Source organism: Chaetodon trifascialis, chromosome 13 (genome assembly GCF_039877785.1).
Source record: "Chaetodon trifascialis isolate fChaTrf1 chromosome 13, fChaTrf1.hap1, whole genome shotgun sequence".
In the NCBI taxonomy this organism is placed as follows: Eukaryota; Metazoa; Chordata; class Actinopteri; order Chaetodontiformes; family Chaetodontidae; genus Chaetodon; species Chaetodon trifascialis.
The window spans coordinates 25,795,990-25,819,836 of NC_092068.1; the positions used below are offsets into that span (position 1 = coordinate 25,795,990).

At 45.9% G+C, this 23,847-nt stretch overlaps 1 protein-coding gene across 1 annotated transcript; it reads left to right on the top strand.

Annotated features, from left to right (window-relative positions):
- Window positions 1-1,801: 1,801 nt before the first annotated feature.
- On the top strand, window positions 1,802-7,533 carry cyp26c1 (cytochrome P450, family 26, subfamily C, polypeptide 1). Its single transcript, XM_070977603.1, has 6 exons — window positions 1,802-2,008; window positions 3,024-3,248; window positions 3,908-4,183; window positions 4,906-5,064; window positions 5,183-5,584; window positions 6,610-7,533. The coding sequence occupies exons 1-6, from the start codon at window positions 1,802-1,804 to the stop codon at window positions 6,952-6,954; spliced, it is 1,614 nt and encodes a 537-aa protein (XP_070833704.1). The 3' UTR covers window positions 6,955-7,533.
- Window positions 7,534-23,847: the final 16,314 nt, after the last annotated feature.

A 23,847-nucleotide genomic window follows, 5' to 3' on the forward strand; every position in this document is an offset into this window, starting at 1 on the left:
CGGCTGCTCTCAGTTGTTCAGTCGGTCTCAACCAGCATCTGCCTTTTCCTCCTCTGTTTTTAAATCCTCTTTAACTTATTCAATAATAAAAAAAACGTTGGTTCAATTCATCCACAGCTACTGTAAAATAAACTACAGTCATACCGAAAGCAGCATATTTTCAAAACGACCTGCAGTCCACAAAGTCTGATTAGATTCAGGAATAAATGGAGAAACTAAAGTTCCTGTTCTGAATTCGGGCTGTTTTTTCTTCTTCCGCCGCCTCCTCCTGAGCCTCAGAGCAGCTGCAGACAGCCGGGATGCGACGAACTGACCTGAAAACTCTGAACTGGGTCTCAAACCTGCGCCGAACTGTGAACGGCTGCAGGCTGATTGGCTACCTGCGAGTTTCCCCCATCCGCTGCCATCCGATCCTCTCTCTCTACTCCACACACACACACACACACACACACACACACACACACACACACACACACACACACACACACACACACACACACACACACACTCCTGCGCTCGCTCAGTCTCTCTGTCTCTGAGCGCACCGCCGCGTCTCCGCTCTGATCTCCAGACTTTTTCCTTTTTTTAATCCTCTCTCCGGTCCGCGCGGTGAATGAACGAGCCTCTTTAACATATTCAGACCAACGTCATCCTTGAAGGTGGATCATGCCGTGCAGCCTTTTCTATAAAACCCCCCGCAGCCCGCTCACTGTGGAGGGATAGTCACCGCTTTGGCAGAGGAGAAAGAAACTTTGCTTTACGCGCACGGAGTTTTCTCAGCGGACGGAAGCTGCTTGGAGGTAAGTCCGCTGTTTGACTCTCGTTACGGACGAAGCGTCGCGTTTAGATCTTACTGGGGAAATGAGTGAGTTACTGGTTTCTTCAGCTTTTGTTGCTTTCATCCTGTTCGTCCCCAAGTCGCTTCCTCACATCTCACCTCTGTTTATTTCCCCGGCCTGTTAATCCGCTCCACACTGTAGCCTACTGTATTCAAATCCCCCTCTCTTCTTCTGCTTTTCTAAAAGCTGATTTATTGCCATTGCTCTATAAACCTCGGGCCGCCCGGGGGGTGGCTGAGCCCCCTGAACTGTACCTATAAAGGCGCATAACCTAATAGACAAGCCGGCGCATGTAAACCTGTAAAACTATTTGGAATAGTTGACAGCTACTCCTCGAGGAGCAGCGGCAGCGGAATGAAGGGGAGTTTCCTCACAGGAGAGAAACATGTTTCTCATGTAGTTCATCCAGAGTCAAATATGAGCCCGTGCAGGCGCATCCATCCGGTCTGATGACTGCTTGATTTCCTTTGGAGGCGCGTCTGCCTGTTTTCATCAAAACACTGACGACTTTCTCTGATTTGGCTCGTGAGAATAAGAGAACCATGAAATCTTTCCAGAAGTGACCACATATTAACCCAGTGCATATTTGTGAATGGATCGGGGGGCTGGGGTCCGCTCTGTGTGATTACTGTTATTATTATCCTCTAACTAGCTGTAATAACAGCTTAGCGGCTCTCAGCCATTGGTTGCCGTCAGAGATGAGTTCAGAGAGAGTTTAATTCACTCTTTCCCTCCTTCTCTGCTTTTTCTGGTGGAGCTGAGGGTGAACCCACCCAGGCTGAGCTAACGCTGCTTTGTTTTTATTTGGACAGAGTTTACGGGGGAGAAGAAGAACAAGGAGGAGGAGGAGGAGGTGAAACTGGACGGAGGAGATTTACGCACCGTCAGAGTTTTGAACCGGACAAAAGCGCCTTTACGCACAGGCACAGGTGGATGCTGGGAAGCGGACCAGCTGAGAGGAGATGTTACCCCTGACCCAGTTCGGGGTGCTGTCGGCCCTGGCCACCGCGCTCACCTCTGTCCTGTCCGCGGTCTTGCTGCTGGCGCTGACCCGGCAGCTGTGGAGCCTCCGCTGGAGTCTGACCCGGGACAAAGAGAGCAGCCTGCCGCTGCCGAAGGGCTCCATGGGCTGGCCGCTGGTCGGAGAGACTTTCCACTGGCTGTTCCAGGTGAGAAGTTGACACGTCTGGGCTGCTGTAGTTTTCGATTTTATTTTACAAGCGTTCCAAAATACAGGTTAGGCTCCTGCGCGGGCGCGTGCGCAGTTCTCCTTATGTTCATCACTTGTGGATTTCTATCAGATGCTGCTGCAGTTTGCAGGAGATAAACACCTGATGGCTGCAGGGTGTTTTGATAATCAGGTTATTGATGATGGATCAGGAAGCGCGCGGGAAGCTTTGAAAAGCTCCGCAGATTCTTGTGCAGGCTGAGTTCTGCTGTTAATGCGACATGTGCGGACTTGATGCTCGGTGCGTAATTCCTTCTTGCGGAGCAAAAACAGACGTTTTCTGTTCATTTCTTCCACCTCTCTCTCCCTCCCTCTCCGTCTGTCTGTCTCTTCAGCAGTGAGGAATGCACTCTCTCATCCCTTCATCTCTCTGCCCGTCCAGCTATCCATCCGCTCCGCACCGGCCGTCAGTCAGGGCGCCTCGCTCGTGCACACGTGATGTGCGTGGCTGCTGTTTTCCCTCTTTTCTCTGATTATTCAGCGTCTTTTTAATTCTGTGCCCCAAAATTTCCACTTTGAATTTGGTAGAATTGTCCAAAATACATTTATACTGAACAGAGGGGGAAGAACAGATGAAGGACAATAAAAAGCCCTGATGGCCAAAAGTATGTGGACACCCGCACATATCAACAAAGCATCAATTAACCGCGACAGTCGTGACATAATAGATTTCTCATCATTTAAGAAGTATTTCCTATGAAAATTGAGGAAATCCTGCCCCCTGCGACACCCAGAAAATGTGAGGAAATGCAGGATTTGCACCAAAAAAAATTAAAGAAAACTAATCCCTTTTTTCGACCTTTTCAAGAAATGTCACTGAATGCTGTTAACTGCAAACCAGCAAACAAACTGGCCCAAAAGCAGAGGGTGGACCTTTGAATGATGAAGTGAATGCTGCACATGCTCTTTAAACGTTGGCCCAAACTTCAATCATCCTATAAATATTTCTTCGACAGGGTTCCAACTTCCACATCTCGCGCAGAGAGCGCCATGGCAACGTATTCAAGACCCACCTGCTCGGGAAGCCGGTCATTCGTGTGACCGGCGCAGAAAACATCCGCAAGATCCTCCTGGGCGAGCACACGCTGGTGTGCACCCAGTGGCCCCAGAGCACCCGCATCATCCTAGGACCCAACACCCTGGTCAACTCCATCGGAGACCTGCACAAGAGGAAGAGAAAAGTAAGAAATGATAGTGTAGGGGAGATTTATTTCAGAGCTGATCTTCATTTATTTTAGCAGAAGTCCAATTGATTACGTCCACAGAGGAGCACTTAAAGGCTCTGACAGGAGACAGAGAAGCTGATGTTAGCAGACAAATTCAGAGCACCTTTAGATGAATTCAGCCGCTTTGGTGTTGTTCACAGTTCAGTGACGTTTGTCTGGCTTCGTCTTCATGGCGTTGTCACATGTCTATGCAAATATATCACTGCTGGGCACAAACGAGGCAGGTTTGCACACTTTCTTTATAAGAGAATTACACTCTTCTCTTTTGTGCCCTAAATATGAAACCAAAGCTGACCTCTTAGACACAAAGTAGGGATATTTGTAACCAAACTTTATGTACGTTTTGAGGAAATTGAGGTCATCATTAAAAGAATCAAATGCTGAATTACTTCCATTTATCCAATCCCATTGGTTCTGTCCTCCTCTGTCCTCTGCACCCTGTCCTGTCTTATCTCCTACATCTTCTACATTTTGCCTTCATACCTCTCTCCTGTCCAAACCCACCCCACCCTGTCGTCCTCTTTAGTGAGCATTTACTGAAAGGTGTTGACTGTTGTGTACAAGGTTATAACTTTTTATGACTCCTCTCTCTTTGTTTCCTTAACCCTTTCAAGATCCTGGCTAAAGTGTTTAGCCGGGGGGCGCTGGAGTCCTACCTGCCCCGGCTGCAGGACGTCGTCAAGTCTGAAATCGCCAAGTGGTGCTCGGAGCCGGGCGCCGTTGACGTTTACAGCGCCGCCAGGTCCCTGACATTCCATATCGCCGTCAGGGTCCTGCTGGGTCTGCAGCTGGAGGAGGAGCGGGTCGCTTACCTGGCCAAAATCTTCGAGCAGCTGATGAACAACCTCTTCTCGCTCCCCATAGACGCTCCGCTCAGTGGGCTGCGAAAGGTGAGAGAGCGTGAGGAAACCTGCTGAGTTCATTCTTCTTTAGACGATCTGCAGACAGCTTCTATCTGCCCACCGACGTCTGGAGTGTCCAGCATTACTGGGTCAACTTCGACATGCAACAGTCAGTGTCACAATCATATGAAGCTGTGTGTTCCTTCAAAATAATGGTCTATAAAGGTTCTGAGTGACACTCAAGCATCAGGTTCAAACAACTGTACAGGTTGACTTTGCAGGTGATTAGGACTCATATTTACATGTACTGTTAGGTGGCGACCTCTACTGGCTGTAATGAATATGACAGGAGCAAAGGAGGAAGTCGTGATGTAGTATAAAGAGCAAGAAAGGCTGTGTATGGAGGAGGTGGGGCAGATGGATGGTTTAAACAAACTAAGGACTTTTACTCAAGAGACTGCTGTTCATGTCTCGAATGACACCGAAAGTTAACAATGACTTATTTTAACTTACATAACGTCCGTAATTTAGGTTACGCAGCAAATGTACCTATTTTAAATCAAACAATGGAGTTTCCCTAAACTTTAAAAATTAGTTTTGGTACCTTAACGAAAGCAAAGTGTGGCTGTTTCTCAACATTAACAATGTGAGGACGAGCATATGTCGTTTGGGAAAGCAAGCAATCGACCTTTTGAGTGATTTGGTATGAGGGACTTTATCAGCCGTTACTTTAACGATGAACTAATGGTGACGTTTGGTTTTCTGTCTAGGGGATAAAAGCCAGAGAAATCTTGCACACCAACATGGAGAAAATCATTGAGGAAAAGATGGAGCGGCAGCAGGCGGAGGAGGACTATCACGATGCCTTCGACTACATGCTGTCCAGCTCCAAGGAGCACGGCCATCAGCTCAGCATCCAGGAGCTCAAGGTACCGGAGTGATGAAGAGTACGACTCAGACTCAGACCTCATCCCTGCGGGGTCAGACTACACCACATTCAGCTGCAGGCACACAACCTAAATCAAGATTAACATTCTCTCCTTGCAGGAAACAGCTGTGGAGTTGATCTTCGCCGCTCACTCCACCACAGCCAGCGCCTCCACATCGCTGGTCCTGGAGCTCCTTCGCCATCCAGTGGTGGTGGAGAGGGCGAGACTGGAGCTGGAGGCCGAGGGGCTCGGCTACGAATCCCACAGCGGTCAGAGCCCGTCTGGTGACTCCGCGGAGAAAGAGGAGGATGCTGCCGACACGGAGACGAGCTGCCTGCTGAACGGAGGCTGTCAGAATCACAGTGCAGGTTTTCCACAGTCCAGGTCTCATGTTCCATATCTGACCCTGGACAAGCTGAGCCAACTCCGCTACGTCGACTGCGTCGTCAAGGAGGTGCTCCGTTTCCTGCCGCCGGTCTCTGGAGGTTACCGCACAGCCCTACAGACATTTGAATTAGACGTAAGTTCAAGTCTCTGGTAGGAATATAAACCTCATCTTCTGTTTGGACAGGCTGTCTTTGTCTTTTTCCATAGGACGAAATATATTTTATTCCCTCAAAGGAATTTAAATCTAAGCTGCATCCAAAGCCGTTTGGTATCAACATTCAGGTTGTACCATCGGTCTGATTATAACCGAAAAGGTCCTGCTTGTGGAGAACAAAAATTCAATTCAATTCAATTCAATTTTATTTGTATAGCGCCAAATCACAACCGAAGTTGTCTCAGGACACTTTCCATATAGAGCTGGTACAGACCAAGCTCTTTTATCTACAAAGAAACCAACAAAAAAAAAGCCTGATAATCATTAGTAATGGGACATGTGAGTTGAGAACTGGTTTATTCCCAGTGAAAATGAGTCTTCGTAGACTGGTGCATTGAGTCTTCATGCAGAAGGAAAACTGAACAGTTCGTTCTGTTTTGGTTCATTTGTCACGTAGCACGCCTGGCTGTGCTCTAACGGCCAAAAAGGTTCTCATACTGAGTTGCATGGCCTTTGCTGAGACACTGCCCTGTCATGGCCTCAGCCTCGTCCCTAAATACCCTTTCCCTGCCTTCAGTCTGCCCCCAATTTGCAGCATTTTCTGCACAAGGACAATTGAAGTTTAAAGTGATTGCAGAGGAATTCCCATCATACCATTGTAATGCACATGATGCCATTTATGCACCTCTTTCTCAGGTATAAAACTCTACAACTGGACTATTGACACGATTATGCCTGTTGGTTGAAGTCTGCCTAAAGCCTGAACAAGGAAATCCCAAATCTGCAGAAATAACTGGGATTAGGGTATAAAGAAGTAGTAAAAATTGTCTTTTTAACTTAAACGTTAACTATAAGAATATTCTTCATCTGGCTTGTAAAAAATTCTACTACTCAAATCTCCAAATCCTGAATTCTGCACATTTCAGTCCTGTCACATTCATAAAAATAAAATGAAATAATAAAAATAATGTCTTCATATATTGATTTCTGCCGTCATTTCACAGGGCTACCAGATCCCCAAAGGCTGGAGTGTAATGTACAGCATCCGGGACACCCATGAGACCGCAGCAGTCTTCCAGAGCCCAGAGCTGTTTGACCCAGACCGGTTTGGCCCAGACCGGGAGGAGAGCCGGTCGTCTCGGTTCAGCTACGTGCCGTTTGGCGGCGGCGTGCGGAGCTGCGTAGGAAAAGAGCTGGCTCAGATCATCCTAAAGACTCTGGCTGTGGAGCTGATCGGGACTTGCAAATGGACTCTGGCCACAGAGAACTTTCCCAAGATGCAGACCGTGCCAATCGTGCACCCGGTGAACGGGCTGCACGTGCATTTCACCTACAACCACCCGCTTTAGGTGCTGACAGACTCCAAAAAAACTCAATTTAACCCTCACTCTAATTCTGGAAGAACTCTTTAAGACCAAGAGGGGAGACTACACCCACCTGGGCCTGGCGGTGCAGCTCAGACCCCCTTTCATGTCCACGGACGTGAAGACGGGGTTTGCTGGTTTGGAGCACTTCATCATCTCTGCAGAGGTTTGGGCCAATCCTCAGAAACCACATCCTGCTGTAGCACAAGTCCATTTCTAAACACCTGATATGCTCACCTGCTGTCTTTTTAATGTTTCCCAGCTTTTACTATTCCTCACATGCATTTGTAAGTTATTAATGTGTCGAGGTGCAGTGCAGAAAGTAGGACTTATTTCCAAGCAGGAGGTCTGGGTTGCCCTGCGGAGGAGCGCCCTGGATGGACTGCATGCACGCTTCAGTAGGTTAGGTTGGTTTAGGTACAATAAAACCTTCTCGCCCTCAGCACATTCAGATTTCGCCGCCTCCCCGTAGTCTGTAAATGCATTTCAACTTATTGAAATGTGAGGACAGACTGTGCATCAGTGGGACTGAGCTCTACTCTGCATTTCTTGGCTCACCTTCAGCAGGAGAAGAGGTTTAACCTGCACACAGCAAGACCTCCAACACTACTACTACTGTACAGAGCAGGAGAGCACGTCTCTCCAAAAAGCCTCTGAGAAGCCGTCTTAGCTCTGTTTTCATGGCTCTGACAAAGCTCCAAGTCCAGGAATAAACATGCAACACAAAACCAGCAGTGGTTTGGACCGTTCTGTTGTGATACATTTAGACAAGATGATAACGTCCACTGAGCTGCAGCGCCGTTATCTTTTGTACCTCTCAGTAGCTTCACTGTGCTCATTATGGAACTTTTAAGATTCAGCCTTTATAGAAACTCACTAAATCTAACTGTCCTGGGACAGCGGGACGCAGGGACACAGGGACGCAGGGATGCAGGGACGCAGGGACGCAGGGACCTCACCTCCGACGTGCAGAATCAACATGATTTACAGACTCTTAAAGCAGTCTGTGCTCTTTGGTTCTTCAGTCCTTCGGGTTTGCCTCTCTGATCTGCCTGTGACGCAGTGGACGTCTGCCAGCTCCGTAGAAATGTTCCTGTGGAGGCACGAAAAGATAAAAGTTCATTCAATGTAAAAAATTTGACAGTTCAATGAAAACCTCTGCAATGGAGAACTCTGTCAAGGTCCACGCTGGACACAGGACAGACTCACGTCTCTTTGGTCTCGAGCTTCGTCTCCGCTGCAAAAACTCTCACTGACGGAACTTGCACTTGATTTTTACGTGATTATCCCACAACGACCCAAACATCAAGGTCAAAACACATTGAAACTGTTCTGTTTTAAATATGAATGTAATATATATCCTTACCAGTGCTATTATGTGTGTATCAAATGAAGTAGCATTATGAATAAGCTGTATTTAAAATGCAGATGCAGAATTTCTATTGAGCTTTTACACGATCTGTAACATTTGCTGTAATTATGAATGGAGACACTAACCTGTAAGTCAAAGGACTGTCCATCAAACCTTGTTTCACTGCTAGAACATAGAGATCTTTCATTGTTTAGAGCAGCATTTATTGAGAATAACATTATTATTATTATTATTGTCGTTATTGTTGGTCTCATTTTTGGACTGCTGGTCTTGAAGCCTAATAGACGCGCTGTGAAATCGGATGGATTTGTGGAAGGAGATAGCACTTTCTCCGCTTTAAGGAGTCTGTATATATTTGTTCATGCATTCACTGAGTGTATCGGATGTAGCTGCTGTACAGTTGATGTAAAGAGCGAATTAGAAGATGTTCAACAAAAACAGGCCTTGTTTCATGAATCTGTGACATCTTCCCGTTCCCGTGGGGTTGTGCAACATTTTCTTATTCTTCTTGTTCTTTGTGCAGCTTCTTCAGAGTCATACTCAGTCATTCCCACTGTAAAAAGTAACAGCTTCATTCATCTGGGCTGATCAAAAGCTCCCTGACAACTGGACCCAGTTCCATTAAAGGGTTGATGAAGCACATCCAGTTTACATCTGGGAAGAGCGAGTCCAAAAGGAAAACATCTGCATCAGCATCTGTAATATCAGCTGCAGTGCCTCAGAGCTGCCTGCTCTCTCCTTTGCTAGTCTTTCTATACACAACCATGGCAGCTCTAATCTCCAATAAACAATGGGTTAATCAAACAGTTACCTGGTGCACAGACAATCATCTGCAGCTCACTTCATCCAAAACGCATCAACTTCAGGCGCAACCGACCTCCAGGACGCCCAGACTCATCAGCAGCAACCCCATGTCCATCCCACCTCATTCACATTTGCAGTAATCTCGACACATCAAAACAGCCCAGAAAACACTTTCAGCTCAAGATCTTCAGAGTGAGACAGAGTGAACTCCAGAATGAGTGGGCTCCCACCTCCATCATAATAAAGACCTGTAAAAACCCCTCATTAATCAGCTCACCCCCCCTCCAGCCGTTGCCCTCTGTGACTGGGCTTTGGGACTCACTGCAGTGATGCTGACGTCACTGTGCGGTTACACCCTGCACCACAAACAAACACCATCTCAGCCGCGTAGTGAGTGATGTGAACCGAAACTGATCAAACTGATTAGTGAGATGATTGTTAGAGCCATTTGTGATGGAGAGGCAAACGAAACCGCCGACAGAATTTAGAAAATAATTCACTTATTCCTTTTTTCATCTGCTGGTTTGAAGTATTGTAAGTTCTGTTTCCAGTGACTTTTCTCTTATTGACATCCTCTGTGTTACTGTAATTGGTCCCATGATCTCATGTTAATCTCATGGATTAATGTCACTAATTATTTCACCTTTGTTTCAGGTCAGTTTGGTTTCGCTGACCTGGAATCAGGTTTCTACAAACTGAAGTGTAACCTCGTGGACACTTCCACAAACTTTATGCAGCTTTTTGGACGGATGGCAATGGATTGACCCGCCCTTCTCTGCTTCTGATTGGCTAGTACTCATTGCTTTCATTGGTTGAGTTGGTTAGATTTAGGCATGAGGATGATGATTGGTTACGACCAGGCTGAACCAATCAGAGGCAGAGCAGGACGGGTCATTCCATCACTATACTTAAAAAACGCTGTCAGTTGTGCTGTTGGAACAATAACAGCAGGACTGGAAGTGAGTATTTATGGCGAACTGCTAACAATACACCTTCATGTCCTGACCTCATTACAGACAAAGTGACAGTGAGGTCACCGTCGGGGTCACCGCTGAGGTCACCGCTGAGGTCACCAGGCATTTCCACCCTCCACCTGACCGCCTTCTTTGACAGGCAGAGAATGGGGTGAAGCTATGTGGCAGAAAATTAATGGGACACAAACAGCCTGGCCTAATTATGTCCGCTGCAGGGCCCCGTAGCTCTGCCAAGGTCGTTATCTGATGGACGCTCAGTCACTGTGAACTCTGCGACGTTTTGAACCAAAGTTCACTCCAGTGCCACCGACTGCGCAGGTCAGCGACCGGTCAGCTGATGGGAGGGTGCATGGGAACCAAAGAGGGGACGCAACCCAACCCAGCTCAGCTCAGCTCAGCTCAGCTCAGCAGTCATGGCTGTGCATTATATAACTGACGCAACAATGAAGCAGACTCACTGGTTCCCGCATGGCTGCAGCTTCTACCGCAGCTTCAGCGTCAAAGTGCTTCAGCATACAGATGGAAGCTGCTGCCAACAGCTTCATAATAACTCTCCAGTCTTCACTCTGCAGACTGTCCAGCATGAAAGGGTGAGCACGTCTCTTCAAAGATGTCAGTAAACAGAAATCTGCTGGACTTTTTTTTATTGCTCTGTTGATGAACACTTTTGTCTCACAGCGTAACGACAGGAGGAGACACATTTCGTTTGGAACAAGTCCTCCACTGGAGGGCGCTGCGACTAGAACATGAACGTGTCATTTTGAGGCATTCGCAGCTGAAGCTGATGTTGTCGTTCAGTCTCTCAGATTAATTGATGGTGTTATTGAACCATGGTTTGATTGATGTCAGCTGGTATTTATTCTGCCGTCACATCAGAAAACCGTCTTCTGTCTGGTGTCGACGAGACGATGCGATGAAATAATCAAACATAATATCCGTCTTGGTCTCTAGTTCCTGAGAATTCTTTGATGCTTTCACGCTCAAACGGGAAAGAATAACTAAAGGAGCAGTTACATTTCAAACACGAGCCCCGCCAGGATGTTTTCTACCGTTTTAGACATTAAACACAGTTATTATCCCTGTTAAACACCTTTCTGGCATGGAGCTGCTCACAGGCCTGCCTCAGTGAGCTGCTGATGTCTGTTTCATCTCTCTCCGTACACATTCTCCAGAAACAGTAATCAGCAGGACGTTGTTGTTGCAGGATGTCCTCGACGCAAAGGTCAGTACATTTCCTCCAAGTGGTGGATGAAGGTGTTACACACTTCATAGCTATAGATAAATGTCTTCTTGCAGCTTATGAGCATTAAACATGACTAATACTCTTCTGGGGTTCAAGTCCCACAGTCAGAAAACACTGCAGCAGGGTCTTGCACCCACAAACGCTCCTTATTCAGATCCTTCTCCAGCTAAACGTGAGAGAAGGAGCCAAAGCCATCGTCCTCTGTCACATCAGCTCTTCATTGAGGAGGGGCTGCAGATCGAGGTCAACAGGAGGTCACTGATTGGCCGGGCAGAGGGTGTCCTTCCATCATCTTCTTCAAAAAGGTTTTCTTACTCTCTTTGAGATCTCATGAGGGCAGATTTAAATCCAGAGACACGTAACGGCAGCTGTGCTGTGTTTACTTAACGTGAAGAACAGAAGTGAGCGTTCAGGTCGGTTTCCTTTGTGAAATGTTCATTGTCACTTTGCATTTCATGGTGTTTGGCTTTTGACTGATGGACACACGAGGAAAGAAAACGTTCAAACAGGCTGATTCATCATGTGCATCTGCTGCATCTCTTTATTCATCCCATGAAATCTATTTTTTCTTTCCTTCTGAGCTATAAAAATCTTTCCACTGCTCAGCTTCTCTGCCTCCTCACGCTGCTCCTCCTCGTATTTGTGTGTTTTCCGGTTCAAAGGCAGTTCTTGGGCACGATAAGGGACACGATTTGCAAAATGAGGGAGAAAACGGGGTCAGATGGTTACTTGGATAAAGCTCTCGCTGGCCTACATCAGCTCCTCGGCTAGCTAGCCAGCCGGTGCGTGTGAGTCCAGATACTTTACCTCCAGCCTGTGTTTTCTTTAGGGTTATTTTCATCGCTGCTGCTGTCACAGGAAAAACCACAACGCTGCAATCTTGGTGGTTTTTCTTTTTCGTGCTTGTAATTGAAAGTTTACATTGCCATTTATGTTCTGAGTCAGTGTCAGGGACGTTTGGGGCTTCATTGTGTGACTTCAGGAATAAAACTGGACTGAAGTTACATTCTGGCAGCTCCACCAGCAGTCCATCCGTCCTGTGCAAGCAGCCCCATGCGTTCATTGTCTTTGTTGTACTGCAAAATTAGAATTATCCACATCCAAAGCAACCAGTATTTAGCTGGTCGATGCACTTTGAATATATATTCTCCCGTTTTGTGCACACACCAGCTCGCTCACATCATTCCTTAAAGAGTAACTTGATCCCTTTATGCTGGGACCAGACTACAAAACGTCAGATAATGGAGCAGATTCTGCGTCTGATGCGAGAAGACGAGCGTGTCAGAGTCTTTGCTTCATTTCAGACGGTTGTTACCGTCCGTGATACTGAAGCACGAATTTAAGGCACCCTGTGACTGGAAGGCCACGTCGAAACAAGAAGTACAAATTTTAGATTGCATCAAATTACGGATGCAAGCTACAATTATTCCTTTATGACAAATTTGTTGAGAAGTCATTGGTCACACATCACACATGAATTAAACGCAGCATGTGCATTATTCCTGATTTCTCGTGATGTTTGTCGACCGCATGGCAGTGAAGTGCAGCTTGGCTTCCTCTGTGGAGCTGCAGCTGCAATCAATGAGTCATTAATGAGGGATCGCTGAGGAAAAGCAGCGTCACCTGTGTGCTTTGGTCATAATAACGGAGGCAAATCGAAGAATAAACACATTTAAACCCAAATATAGCACATCAGAATGAGAGCTGCGTGGATCTTTCAATTTATTCTCAATTACAAAATACTAAAATGGTCTAAAAACAAACAAATATTTAAGAAAAAAGTTAGCATTTGGCAGCATTTTCCCCTCTTGCATACGACTCCCGTCTCGCCGCCTGTACCTGACCTCCTCACCTCTCTGGACTCGTGTCGCTCGTGTTCTGGTTGAGAACGAAAGATACACATCAATAATGATTTCTCTAAATGGCTGTTTCAGGTCATTGGGAGAGCACTTAATTATTATAATGAGTTAAAAGAGCGGTCTTTAGAGAAAAATTAACTGACTGGTCTGGGCCGGCGGTGCGATGGAAACCACCTCAGCAAACAGTCGGGTCAGGTTTATTTATAGCGAGCTCGTGAGGGAAATCCTGGTCCACAGTGATGTTGATAAAAATACAGAAAGAGAGATGCTCAGCAGCTGATCAGCAGGCTCAACACCAAACTATTCGTGATGAATTTTCTCAAACTCAAAAGTATAATCACAACATTAAGCCTGTTTACAGCTTGCATGGCTTATTTTTGTTGTTATTTTTGTTCACTCCTACAGGTAAAAACAGACAATAAAGCTCAGATTGCACCAAGGTACTTAAGATACTGGGTGCACCTCTGCGGTGTCCTTTTGCTGATTATTTGTTATTTGTGCTTCGACCATGTAGTCAATGTACAATCTGGAGGCTGCACAGGGTGTTTTATTCTGAAAATTTACTGAATTCTCTGCACCGTTCCTGTGTCTGACTTCCTGTCTGGCTCAATCTGCTCTGTGCAGTTTGATGCCTCGTCCAGCAAAAACAGACTCGTCACATATCGCATCAGAAAGACGCTTCTGATGGAGACGGAACATGTCTGGTGGAGTTGCATGCATAGTCCAGAATGGCAGCGATGAGACGCATCATGGACAAAATGTGGATGTTACGGTGGAGGTTAGGGGTTAGTGTCCGCTCACAGCAGAAAGTGGCACATTTGTTAAGACAGAAACACTTTACATCCCAAAGCAAAATTCCAATTTTAATACAGAATATTTTACCACCAACATTCAAGCTAGCTTCATAAGATGCAAACCTTTGAGGAAATGTGCTAGCTAGCAGCTAGTAGCATTGTAAATATGATATTCAATTAATCAATTGCATGAATTTACATGTCAAAGTTCACCGAAGTGGAACTCCACATGTTTACTGTGGATAATTATCATCAATATTTTCTACGGAAGAAATAATCCCTGTTTAACTTGTTGACTGTGTTTTCAGGATTGTCCAGAGTCACTGTCTCTGGAGACGTTTTCAAAGATGTTTCTTAATGTGTTTCATGCTGTGGGCAACACAAATGAAACTTCATTCACTTCTGTTGTATTGCAGTGGAGGCAGATATCCGAACAAATTAAACCAAATGAGCTGCACAGCTAGATGCCACGAGGAAGTGAGAAAATTCGATCTTTTTCTGAGGAATTTCAGTGAACCAACTTTTAAAAGCTTTAGCTGGAAGTTAAAAGATAAACGTCGCTTTCACATGCAGGCGTAAAGGTTTGTAGGTGCAGCGGAGTCACAGACCAGCTGGAGGAAACTTAGATGGTGAAGCAGTCGGAGGAGGTGGAGGAGGATGTGAAGAGGGAGGAGGAAGAGCGGGTACGGACATACAGGAGATAATTATTGGCTTTGTCAGACAACATCTGTTATGTCAGCATTCCAGCCGTCAGCCTCGAGGAGGACGAGCTAAAAACCGCCTGCAGAGTTCAGAGAGACAGACGCAAAGACAGACAGAAACGAGGCCAGACACAGGAAGGCGAAACGCCGCCTTCCCCTCGGACACTTTGGAGTTCACCTTCATGTTTATGTGAGTCTGAACCTTCAGCCCGAGGGTCACAAGTTCAGATCCCCGTCTGCCCTGCTGCAGTGTCCTTGACCAAGACGGTCTCCCCTGAGGCTGACCATGACCTCTGACCTTTGTGGCGTGTCCCAGAGGTTTTACCTGGTCTGTTCTGCCACAGCTAAACATTTAAATTCACATTTTAGGACTAAATGTGACTCTCGCCTGCACTTTGCTTTGTTATTTTGCAGCTGCTCAGGATTCACTGAGCCACCAAAGCAGCGCATTAAAAATCTGTGTTACTGAGGAAAGAAGTCTTTTTTTTGTCCAGGTGTTCAGGTGTGAACGTTTGCAGGTTTTGAACTGTTGAGTATATCTTCTTCCATCATTTTCGGTGTGCGATACCTTTGGGGAGAGACGAGTGTGCGCTGTTATCCCGTTTGATGGCCGGAGTGATCACAGCCAAGTTCATGAAAGCAAACTGTGACTTAAAGGGACAACACGTGGGAGTGTAAAGACATGTCGTCTTGCCATAGTGGACTATTTTTCAGCCTCAGTGCATTAAAAAAAAGCAGCAGTTATATTGCATTACCTCCAACGACTGTTCGCGTGCTGCGCTTCAGACGTCAAACGATGCAGCTACCTGATGCAGCAGGTGTGTTGCCCTTAAGGGGTTAAACGAAGACAGCAGGAGGGAGGAGGGCCGGGACGGGGAAAGGAAAGCGTGGGAGAGATAAAGGGATGTGAGGAGCAGGAAAGATGGATGAAAGAGAGAAAGAGAAGCAGCAAAGAAAGAGAAAAGAGGACGACGGAGACCTCACTGATTGATCTGATCACATGTTGGAGGAATGTTTTTCATTGGCAGCAACCCTAATTATTTTCTGCAATTTCCAACATAAATGTGTGTGAAATGTACATGAAAGTCAGTCATTCTGTACATTAGCCGACTTCTACCCACATGTTTATTTTTCATCCCTGAAAACAAGACTTGAGGACTCGGTGGCAGACTTGTTAAGACAGAGACTTCTGCTGTGCAGTGTGACTGGCTGGTTGTCTGACTGACTGTCTGCCACATACCAGAGTACAGTTCAAGAGTTCAGTTAATTCATGAACTCTGTCGGGGCACCACACCCAGCCAACGGCACATTAAAGCCCTCTGTAGGAGTGTGTGTGTTTGTGCTGTTGTGTCCTCATGCATTAATGATTCTACAGTATGCATGGAAGTGCTTGAGTTTAAGCTCCTGCACGCATGATCCACCCACGCAGGTGCTTTCACTTATTCTGCCTGATTGGACCTCTTTGTGGGCATGGACAGACTGTGACTGACAGCTGTGACTCTTGTCAGGGTGGAACAGATTAAACTGTTGGCATTTATTTTCACCACAGGGTGAACTGGATGTCACGCTCTGATCAGACACAGGTCAAATGCACAGTGGAAGAACTTCAGACGGGCGTCGTTGAGCCGACTTGTTTTCATCAGAAACATCTCAAATGTTGTTTTTAATGCAGCTCGTTTATGATCGATGTGGCGACAGATCCAGTACTTTGTGGCTGTACACACGCTCTCTTATCTTTATGCTGTATCTGTATATCTGTACAGTATATTAGCAGCAGGGAAATGGAAGCATTCCTTCTTCATCCCAGACTTCAAAGCAAACAAACAATAAAAACTGTCACTTAAGTTGAAAGTCAGCAATAAATTATATACAAAGTTAAATATTAATTCCACGTCAGCAGGTATTTGTACACATTCAGAAGTGAATTTCAGGCTTCAGAGATGTGAGCTGCTCAGCAAAAATACCTCCTGTGTGTAAAGACGGTGCAGTCGTAAAACCGCCTGGACATCGCGTCCATCATCACGTCCACGACGGCTGCAGTGATGAGCAGCCGACAGCGGCGACATAAGGACACAAAGGAAGGAATGACTCAATGTTTTACATATTCTCAATTCACAAGAGGGGACGAATGATTCAGGATTAAGAGGACGTCTGATCGTGAAGAGCATAGATAAGAAAAAAGAATAAAGTTTTGCTCAGCGGGACGGGATCAGTGGGACGAGATGGTTCATCACCCAGATTTTCACACCCGCATGTGAAAAAGTTAAAGTATTTCGGTTAATGCAGATAAACAGCATTATTGGTGTGTTTGGGTGTGTGTGTGTATATATATATGTGTGTGTGTCAGACCTATTAGGCATCAGCACCAGCAAAGGACAGGAAGCCCCAGTTATTAGGGAAGTATTAAGAGGAACTGTCATACACAAACTACACAGTGTGACATTTTGCACATCAGTATATCTATCTATCATTTTGACATCAGCACAAGAAGTGCTTGTTGGAAGCTGACCAGTGGTTTCCATTGCTGACCAGTGGTTTCCATTGCTGACCAGTGGAACACAAGACAATGTTACCTGCCTGCAGAAAATCCTGTAAAGTTGGTGCAAATGTCAGATTGTCTGTTTTTCAGAAGAGATGGAGGATGGTGTGCTTCCAACTTTGTGGCTGCAGTTTGGAGAAAGATTCCTCGTGCCCCTGAACACAAAGTCCACTGGTTTCCAGTTTGGAGTGGAAGTGGATCCATCATCTTCAGGATGAACTGAATCAGTCAAACCAAATCACCATCATCGGCGTCCTCACTCATATTCTTTTGGCTGAATGGGAGCAAATCCCTGCAGCCAGACTCAACATCTGCAGGAGAGACCGATAAATTCATTCATACGGCGTCTCGCGCTCATGCTACGAACGGAGTTTGAACTCTATGTTTGAGTAAAATCTTTGCCTGTGTGCCGTCACTCTTTGTTGATCTGTCCAGAGAGAACAGACAAAAACGGAAACATGATCAGACTTCAGCACACAAATCATGATTCGACCTCTTTTGAAGAGACTTCCTGTTGCACCAGGATGGCATCTGTTGATAAGAAAAAAGATGAAAAAACTGACAAGCTAAAAGCAGAACCAAAAGCATTTTAGTTGGCACACTGTGCATGCACCCAATGCATGCTGGGATACATTTCAACCCCAAATGAGAAATGAGAATATTCACAATTTTAAAGCTGAACACAATCAATTCATCTATCCAGGTATATATAAGTATATATATATATATATGTACATATACTGCATACACACATATGTATATAAAGTACATATATTTTGTCATCTGTGTTGAGAAATGAATATAAGTTTAAGTTTTGACTTAAGGATGAAGCAAATTGTGTGTTTTAAACCTGTCCTGTCCCACCTGAGGGTCTCGTAACAATAACAGGTAATTATTCTGAGAACCAAACAACCGAACAGACTGACGGACAGGCTGCGTTACTCAGAGACGCTGACGCCACGTCACACCCTCAAAAGCAGCCGACCGTCCCCCAGCTGAGGAATCAGGCGTGAACCCTCCGCTCACACTGCAGACTGATCTGTGCAACATGAAGACCGAACCCCAAGAACCGAAGGCTGCTTTGAAAAATCCAAATGTTTGTGTGTCCGCAGGTAAGATTTGATTCTGTTTGATCATTTAACAAGATTTTCATCGTTTTTATTTAAGCCTGTGGCTGAAAACAACAACCAATGTTCAGACTCTGGGGTCGAGGTTTGTGTGCTGAACTCAAACATTCTGCTTAAGGAAGAAAAAAAAAATCATGGTTTGGTCAAATTAAAAAAAAAAGAAATCTGTCTCGTGCATCAAGTCAACAGCCTTTCAAATATTTAACAATGACCACAAACTTTTCAGCTTTCAGTTTCCTCCACAGAACCATAGAAACCTTTGTTTTTAGCAGAATCACTTTGTCCGTGAACGTTTCACAGATAAGTTCAGTATGAACATCCTGTGACTTTGCAGATGATCTCATCATGACATTTCTAAAAAAGCAGACTGGAAGCGTCAAAACACATTTGCTGTTGCATATAAACGTCTGCTGAACTCATTGAAGTAATTCTTGAATTCATTTTTTGGATTTGATTGCACTGTTTCAGAGGGACTTGAGGAAGAGATCGTTTATATTAATGCAAGCAGCGTGGACAAACTTCCTCCCACTTCAGGTACATCATCTACACAATGTCCTAACGAGTTTGATGAACCACATGAACAGCTTGTGCTGCACAAATCTACCAATCACAGACACATCAATCAATCATGTGAATGAATACGTGGTGATCATGAAGGCTGTCATAGGGCACTGCGTATTCTAAAGCTGTATTCATTTAATTCTGCCTTAAATCGCCAAAAATCACATCTGACTGTTAAATCACATCGTTGCGGTGATTAAAATGAACTGTTTTTTGGGTTTTTTTGGTCAGATAAGAAGACTCCCTCCATCACAGCGGTAGCAGTGTGTTGGGTGATACTGTTGGCAATCATGGCCGTCCGTATCCACTGTGAGTACAAATCAAACCTCATGTGGTCGGTAAGCAAAGCACTCAAGGAAGGCTGGATTTCTGAGGAAAAACGCTCACTTGTTTGCTCTCTGAGGGTGCAATGAGAGGCAGTACCAGCAGGAGGCGAAAGAGAGATCACACATACGACCCTCACAGACCCCCACACAGGGTCTTTTCCCAAACCTAACTGTGCCTCCACCTGCGGCAGATGAGCTCTGATGGTGGATGCACCAGTTGGGGCAGCAATGCGTCCGACCGCCCCATCAGCAGGGGGTCAGGGCAGACTGGGTCCAGACGAGACATCGCCAAAGGGCTTGGAATTGAGGAACCCCTCAATCCCCGTCTCCAACGGGGCACACTGGGTTGCCTGGAAGCTGCAGAGAAGAGATCTCCCTCTCCAGCCATCCACTGAAATGTGCTCGTTGGCGAGGTGGGCTCGGAGGTCAGGCTGCAAAGACCTGCCACAGTTCCTGTTCTCCTTGGTTCCCTGGTCTGGGCTTAGCTAGAGAGGTTTCCTCTGTGACCTGAGAATCTCCGAAATGCTTTACTGAAGGAGTCTGTATGACAGGGTACACAGCTGGTCTTACTTTTAAGTTTCCTTCTTCCTATGGTGGCCTGGTAGGGTCCAAGGTAATCTACACCTGTAGAGTAAAAGGCTGGCTGGAGCGGGCGTAGTCTAGATTGAAGAAGATCTGGCTTCTGTGAAACGTCTGGCTTACTACGTCATTGGTGATCGTTGCGCCCTCGCTGGTAGCGGTGAATGACCTCCCCTCCGTGCACAATCCAGGACTTTCTGCGAGCCTCTTTCTTACCTGAAATGTTTCTCAACAGGCTTCAGTGTGAAAGTGAAACTGCGCATTACATATTTCTTATTGCTAACTACACATAGACAAACGTTGGTGTAGACCTTTACGCTAAACTAAGCTAACCACATCCGGACAACAGCTTGACGCGCTGACATGTGGCTGACATGAACGCCTCACTCTCAAATAGAAAGTGAACATGTATATTTTCCAAGAGGTCGAACTAAACATAAAGTTCTACTTGTTGTACTGTCAGATACATTAAGGAATTGTTGATTGCTGGCATGTAACACGTGACAGTTCTGATTTAATGTCTTTTATAGATTGTGTACTTTGAAGTGCTTGTATGCATGAAATGTGATATGAAGATAATCCTGCTGTGGAACAAATTTTTACAGACCAACAGTCTTCTGCTTTTAGTTACCCGTGTCATGTCCACCAAGATGAGTCAGCAGATGAAAGGTCCAGAGGGAGCTGATGAGTGCGTCAAATACATCACCACCAACATATCCTTAACCATCGACAACGTGAAGATGCACAACAGCAATCTAACGGTGCAGCCAGACAAAATGGAAGAAGCCTATGCTATTTTACAGAAAAACATCACAAACCTGAGTCGAGAAAACCAACAGGTGAAGGCAGAAAACCTGCAGCTGAGGAGAGAAAGAACGCGTCTGAGCAACGAAAACCAGCAGCTGAGCAATGAACGCCGCTGGCTGAGCATCGAAAACCAACGGCTGAAGGAAGAAAACCAGCGGCTGAAGGCAGGAAAGCAGTAGCAGAAGGCAGGACAACTGCTAACACAAGACCCAAAACCTGGAGTGGACGGCAGCAGCACACCCAACAACAGAAACATTTAATACGATGTGGGGGCGAACGCTCGTTATGCACACAAAACAGCATCTACTCATATTTTTTCTGATGGTTTGCATGATGTTTGATTACTTAGTCATCATGTTTCAAGACCTTTTTAATGGGTTGGGTTGGGTTTTAGTTCTTGGGTTGTCGGTGTGATTGTGATTGCTCGTCAGGCCTGCACCTGCTGCACCTGCTGCACCTGCTGCACCTGCTGCACCTGCTGCACCTGCTGCACCTGCTGCACCTGCTGAAGCAGAGCTGTGAAATACAGGAAGTGCCCGCCACATCGGTGGAGGATTGTGATTTCTAGTTTCGAGAGTTAATTTGTTTCTTTTGGTGCTTCGGTTTCTGGCTGATTGTTATAAAATGCAGAACATCTTTGTCGTGTTTTACTGTGTTTGTAGTTTCGCTGGTTTATTTGTCTTTGTGCAAACTAAATGGTCTGATGTTCTGCGTCCAGTTAGCTCAGTTTAGGCACTTCAGTTTGTAAAATATTTAGTTAAATTCTGTTTGGTTGACCTTTTTTTGAGTCCAGAACTTTATTGTACATCTTGCAAATAAAACCTGTCTCATGTGAATGAAACACAGCGGACAGCAGGTGTGTCTGCTTAAAGCGAGAGTCAGATTCGATCAGGGTTAAGATTATTTTCTCTCATAACAGATGCACAGGTGTGTTAAAGTCTGCGTGTGTGTTAATGTGTGTGTGTGTGTCTGTGTTAGTGCGTTCATCATTAAAATCCACCAATAAGAGTTTAATGGTAGCAATCAGCTACGTTTTTTAACAAGAAACACTCAAGCTGTGCTCCTTATCCTGCACTTGTGCTCTCTCTCTCTCACACACACACACACACACACACACACACACACACACACACACACACACACACACACACACACACACACACAGACAAGGCTTCGGTGAAACGATGGTTTGCTGAAGACACCGACAATCATACACACAAATGCAGTCGTCTGATACACACTGTCACAAAATGGTCAATAAAATGAACTCAAACGAGGAACTGAGCTGTCACTGTGTGTGTGTGTGTGTGTGTGTGTGTGTGTGCACACCTGTCTGTGTGTGATCGCCGTGTTGTGTGTCAGGGGCAGGAGCATGAACACACACTCCGGGTCACGGTGGGGTCCGAGTCAAACGGGCCGCGGCTGCATTCCTGTATGGAGGCCTGTGTTGATTCGTGCGTCGCAGCGCTGCGCGGCTGTCTGGGCTCCCAGCCTGCGAATCCAAACACGGAGGGGTCAGGACCCGGCCCTATTTGTTTAACGCCGAGATAGGTGTCACCACGGCGGGGTTACAGCGAACCAGCGCCAGGCATAACTGGCTCTGGAATGACAACAAACGCAGCCGGAGTGTTGTTCCGGCTAATTTGCTGGTGTTTTCCCAAATCCGGAGCTTAGCTGACAACACAGGACGTTTAACTCGATCAGTGTTCCGTTTTTTATCTGTTTTAATTTTCACATAACGTGTTGTTGTTGCCCTCACTGTCCCTCCTCCGCAGAACTTAACCCGGCCCAGTTGAGCCCGGTCAGGCCCCGGTCCTGTTTTAATAGCTCCCTTTCATCGGCTTTAAATTGTTATGGTTGGCCGTCATAATTCAGCAGCCTCTTCAGATAACAAAGAACCAACATGAAAGCAGAAAGGGACGTGAACTGACAACCACCCAAAGTCGCCCTCTTTTAATGGAAACTTTATTGCACTTTGGTCGTTTTTGTCTTGTGTTTTCTGATTTCCGACTCCGTATGTCTGCAAAAAACAATAAAATGAAGCTCCAGTTATGCAGTTATGTAACGGACAGACAGACGGATGGAGCCGCGAGCACATTGACAAAGCTGGAAAATCTTAACATCGTAACATTAACGTTGGACCCAAGCTGTGTTTCCAGCCTTTATGCACATTCTGAAATACCAACAAATCTGAAAGCTGCAAAGTTTTTACGCTCGCTTGAAGATCTTTTTTTTTTTTTTGTTGCCATTTTTGAAAAAGTGCTAATGCGCTGCAAACGACTAATCAGCTGTTTCTGCTACAAAACCCAAAGAAGAAGAAGAAGAAGAAGAAGATGATTGTGCTGAAAACATGGCTGACATGAAAGAACAGCGGAGCCAGTTCCTGCAGACCTCCATTTTCCTTTCAGGTGGCAACGGCGACTCTTCTTCTTCTACTCTGTTTATTGTAGCCATGCATACCGTAGCTTATGCCGCTGACCAAACTACGCTTTGCGTGTCCTTTTTTATTCGCTCCAGATCAGTTTATGCAAACTTACCTATTTCGTATTTTCTTAGTTTTTTCTCTTTTTTGCGACACTTTCGCTTACAGTAAATTTCACTCGACAGATGGAAAGGCACCTACTGAGAGCACCATGTTCCCTCTTTAACCTCCAGAAACCCACATTCTCACTGTCTGATTGATTTTCTCATTCATCTTAAACAAAATAACATTAACCAAACAGGAAATGGACAAAAAGCCTCGACTCTTCGTCTCTTCAGGCAGTCGAGTTGACTTCTGATTTCTCCAGGTTGAAACTCAAGATGCTGCTCATCCAAACCACTGACACGCACACACATCACACGCCTCGCAGCAGGTGCAGGTGCTGGTGGGAAACACCTGCTGTGACGCCACTGACCGGTTGCGGCAAACATGCGACGTTCTCGGGAATCTGCAGAGCAGCAGGGGTTGAATCAGACCTCGAACTGGATGCTCCGGAAAACAAACCTGACCCGTTGTGAACCTGCTGCCTGTCTGAGCAGAGCTTACATGACCGCCGCAGACTGACATTTTTTACAGTGTATCTGTCTGTCCCTGCTGTACAAGCAGAGCAGACGGTCTGTGTGTCTTTGTGTCAGTGTTGTTGCTGAGTGCAGTGACCTGGCGTTACACTCTCTCTCTGTTCCCGTTAGGGTAAATATCCCTCTATTAGC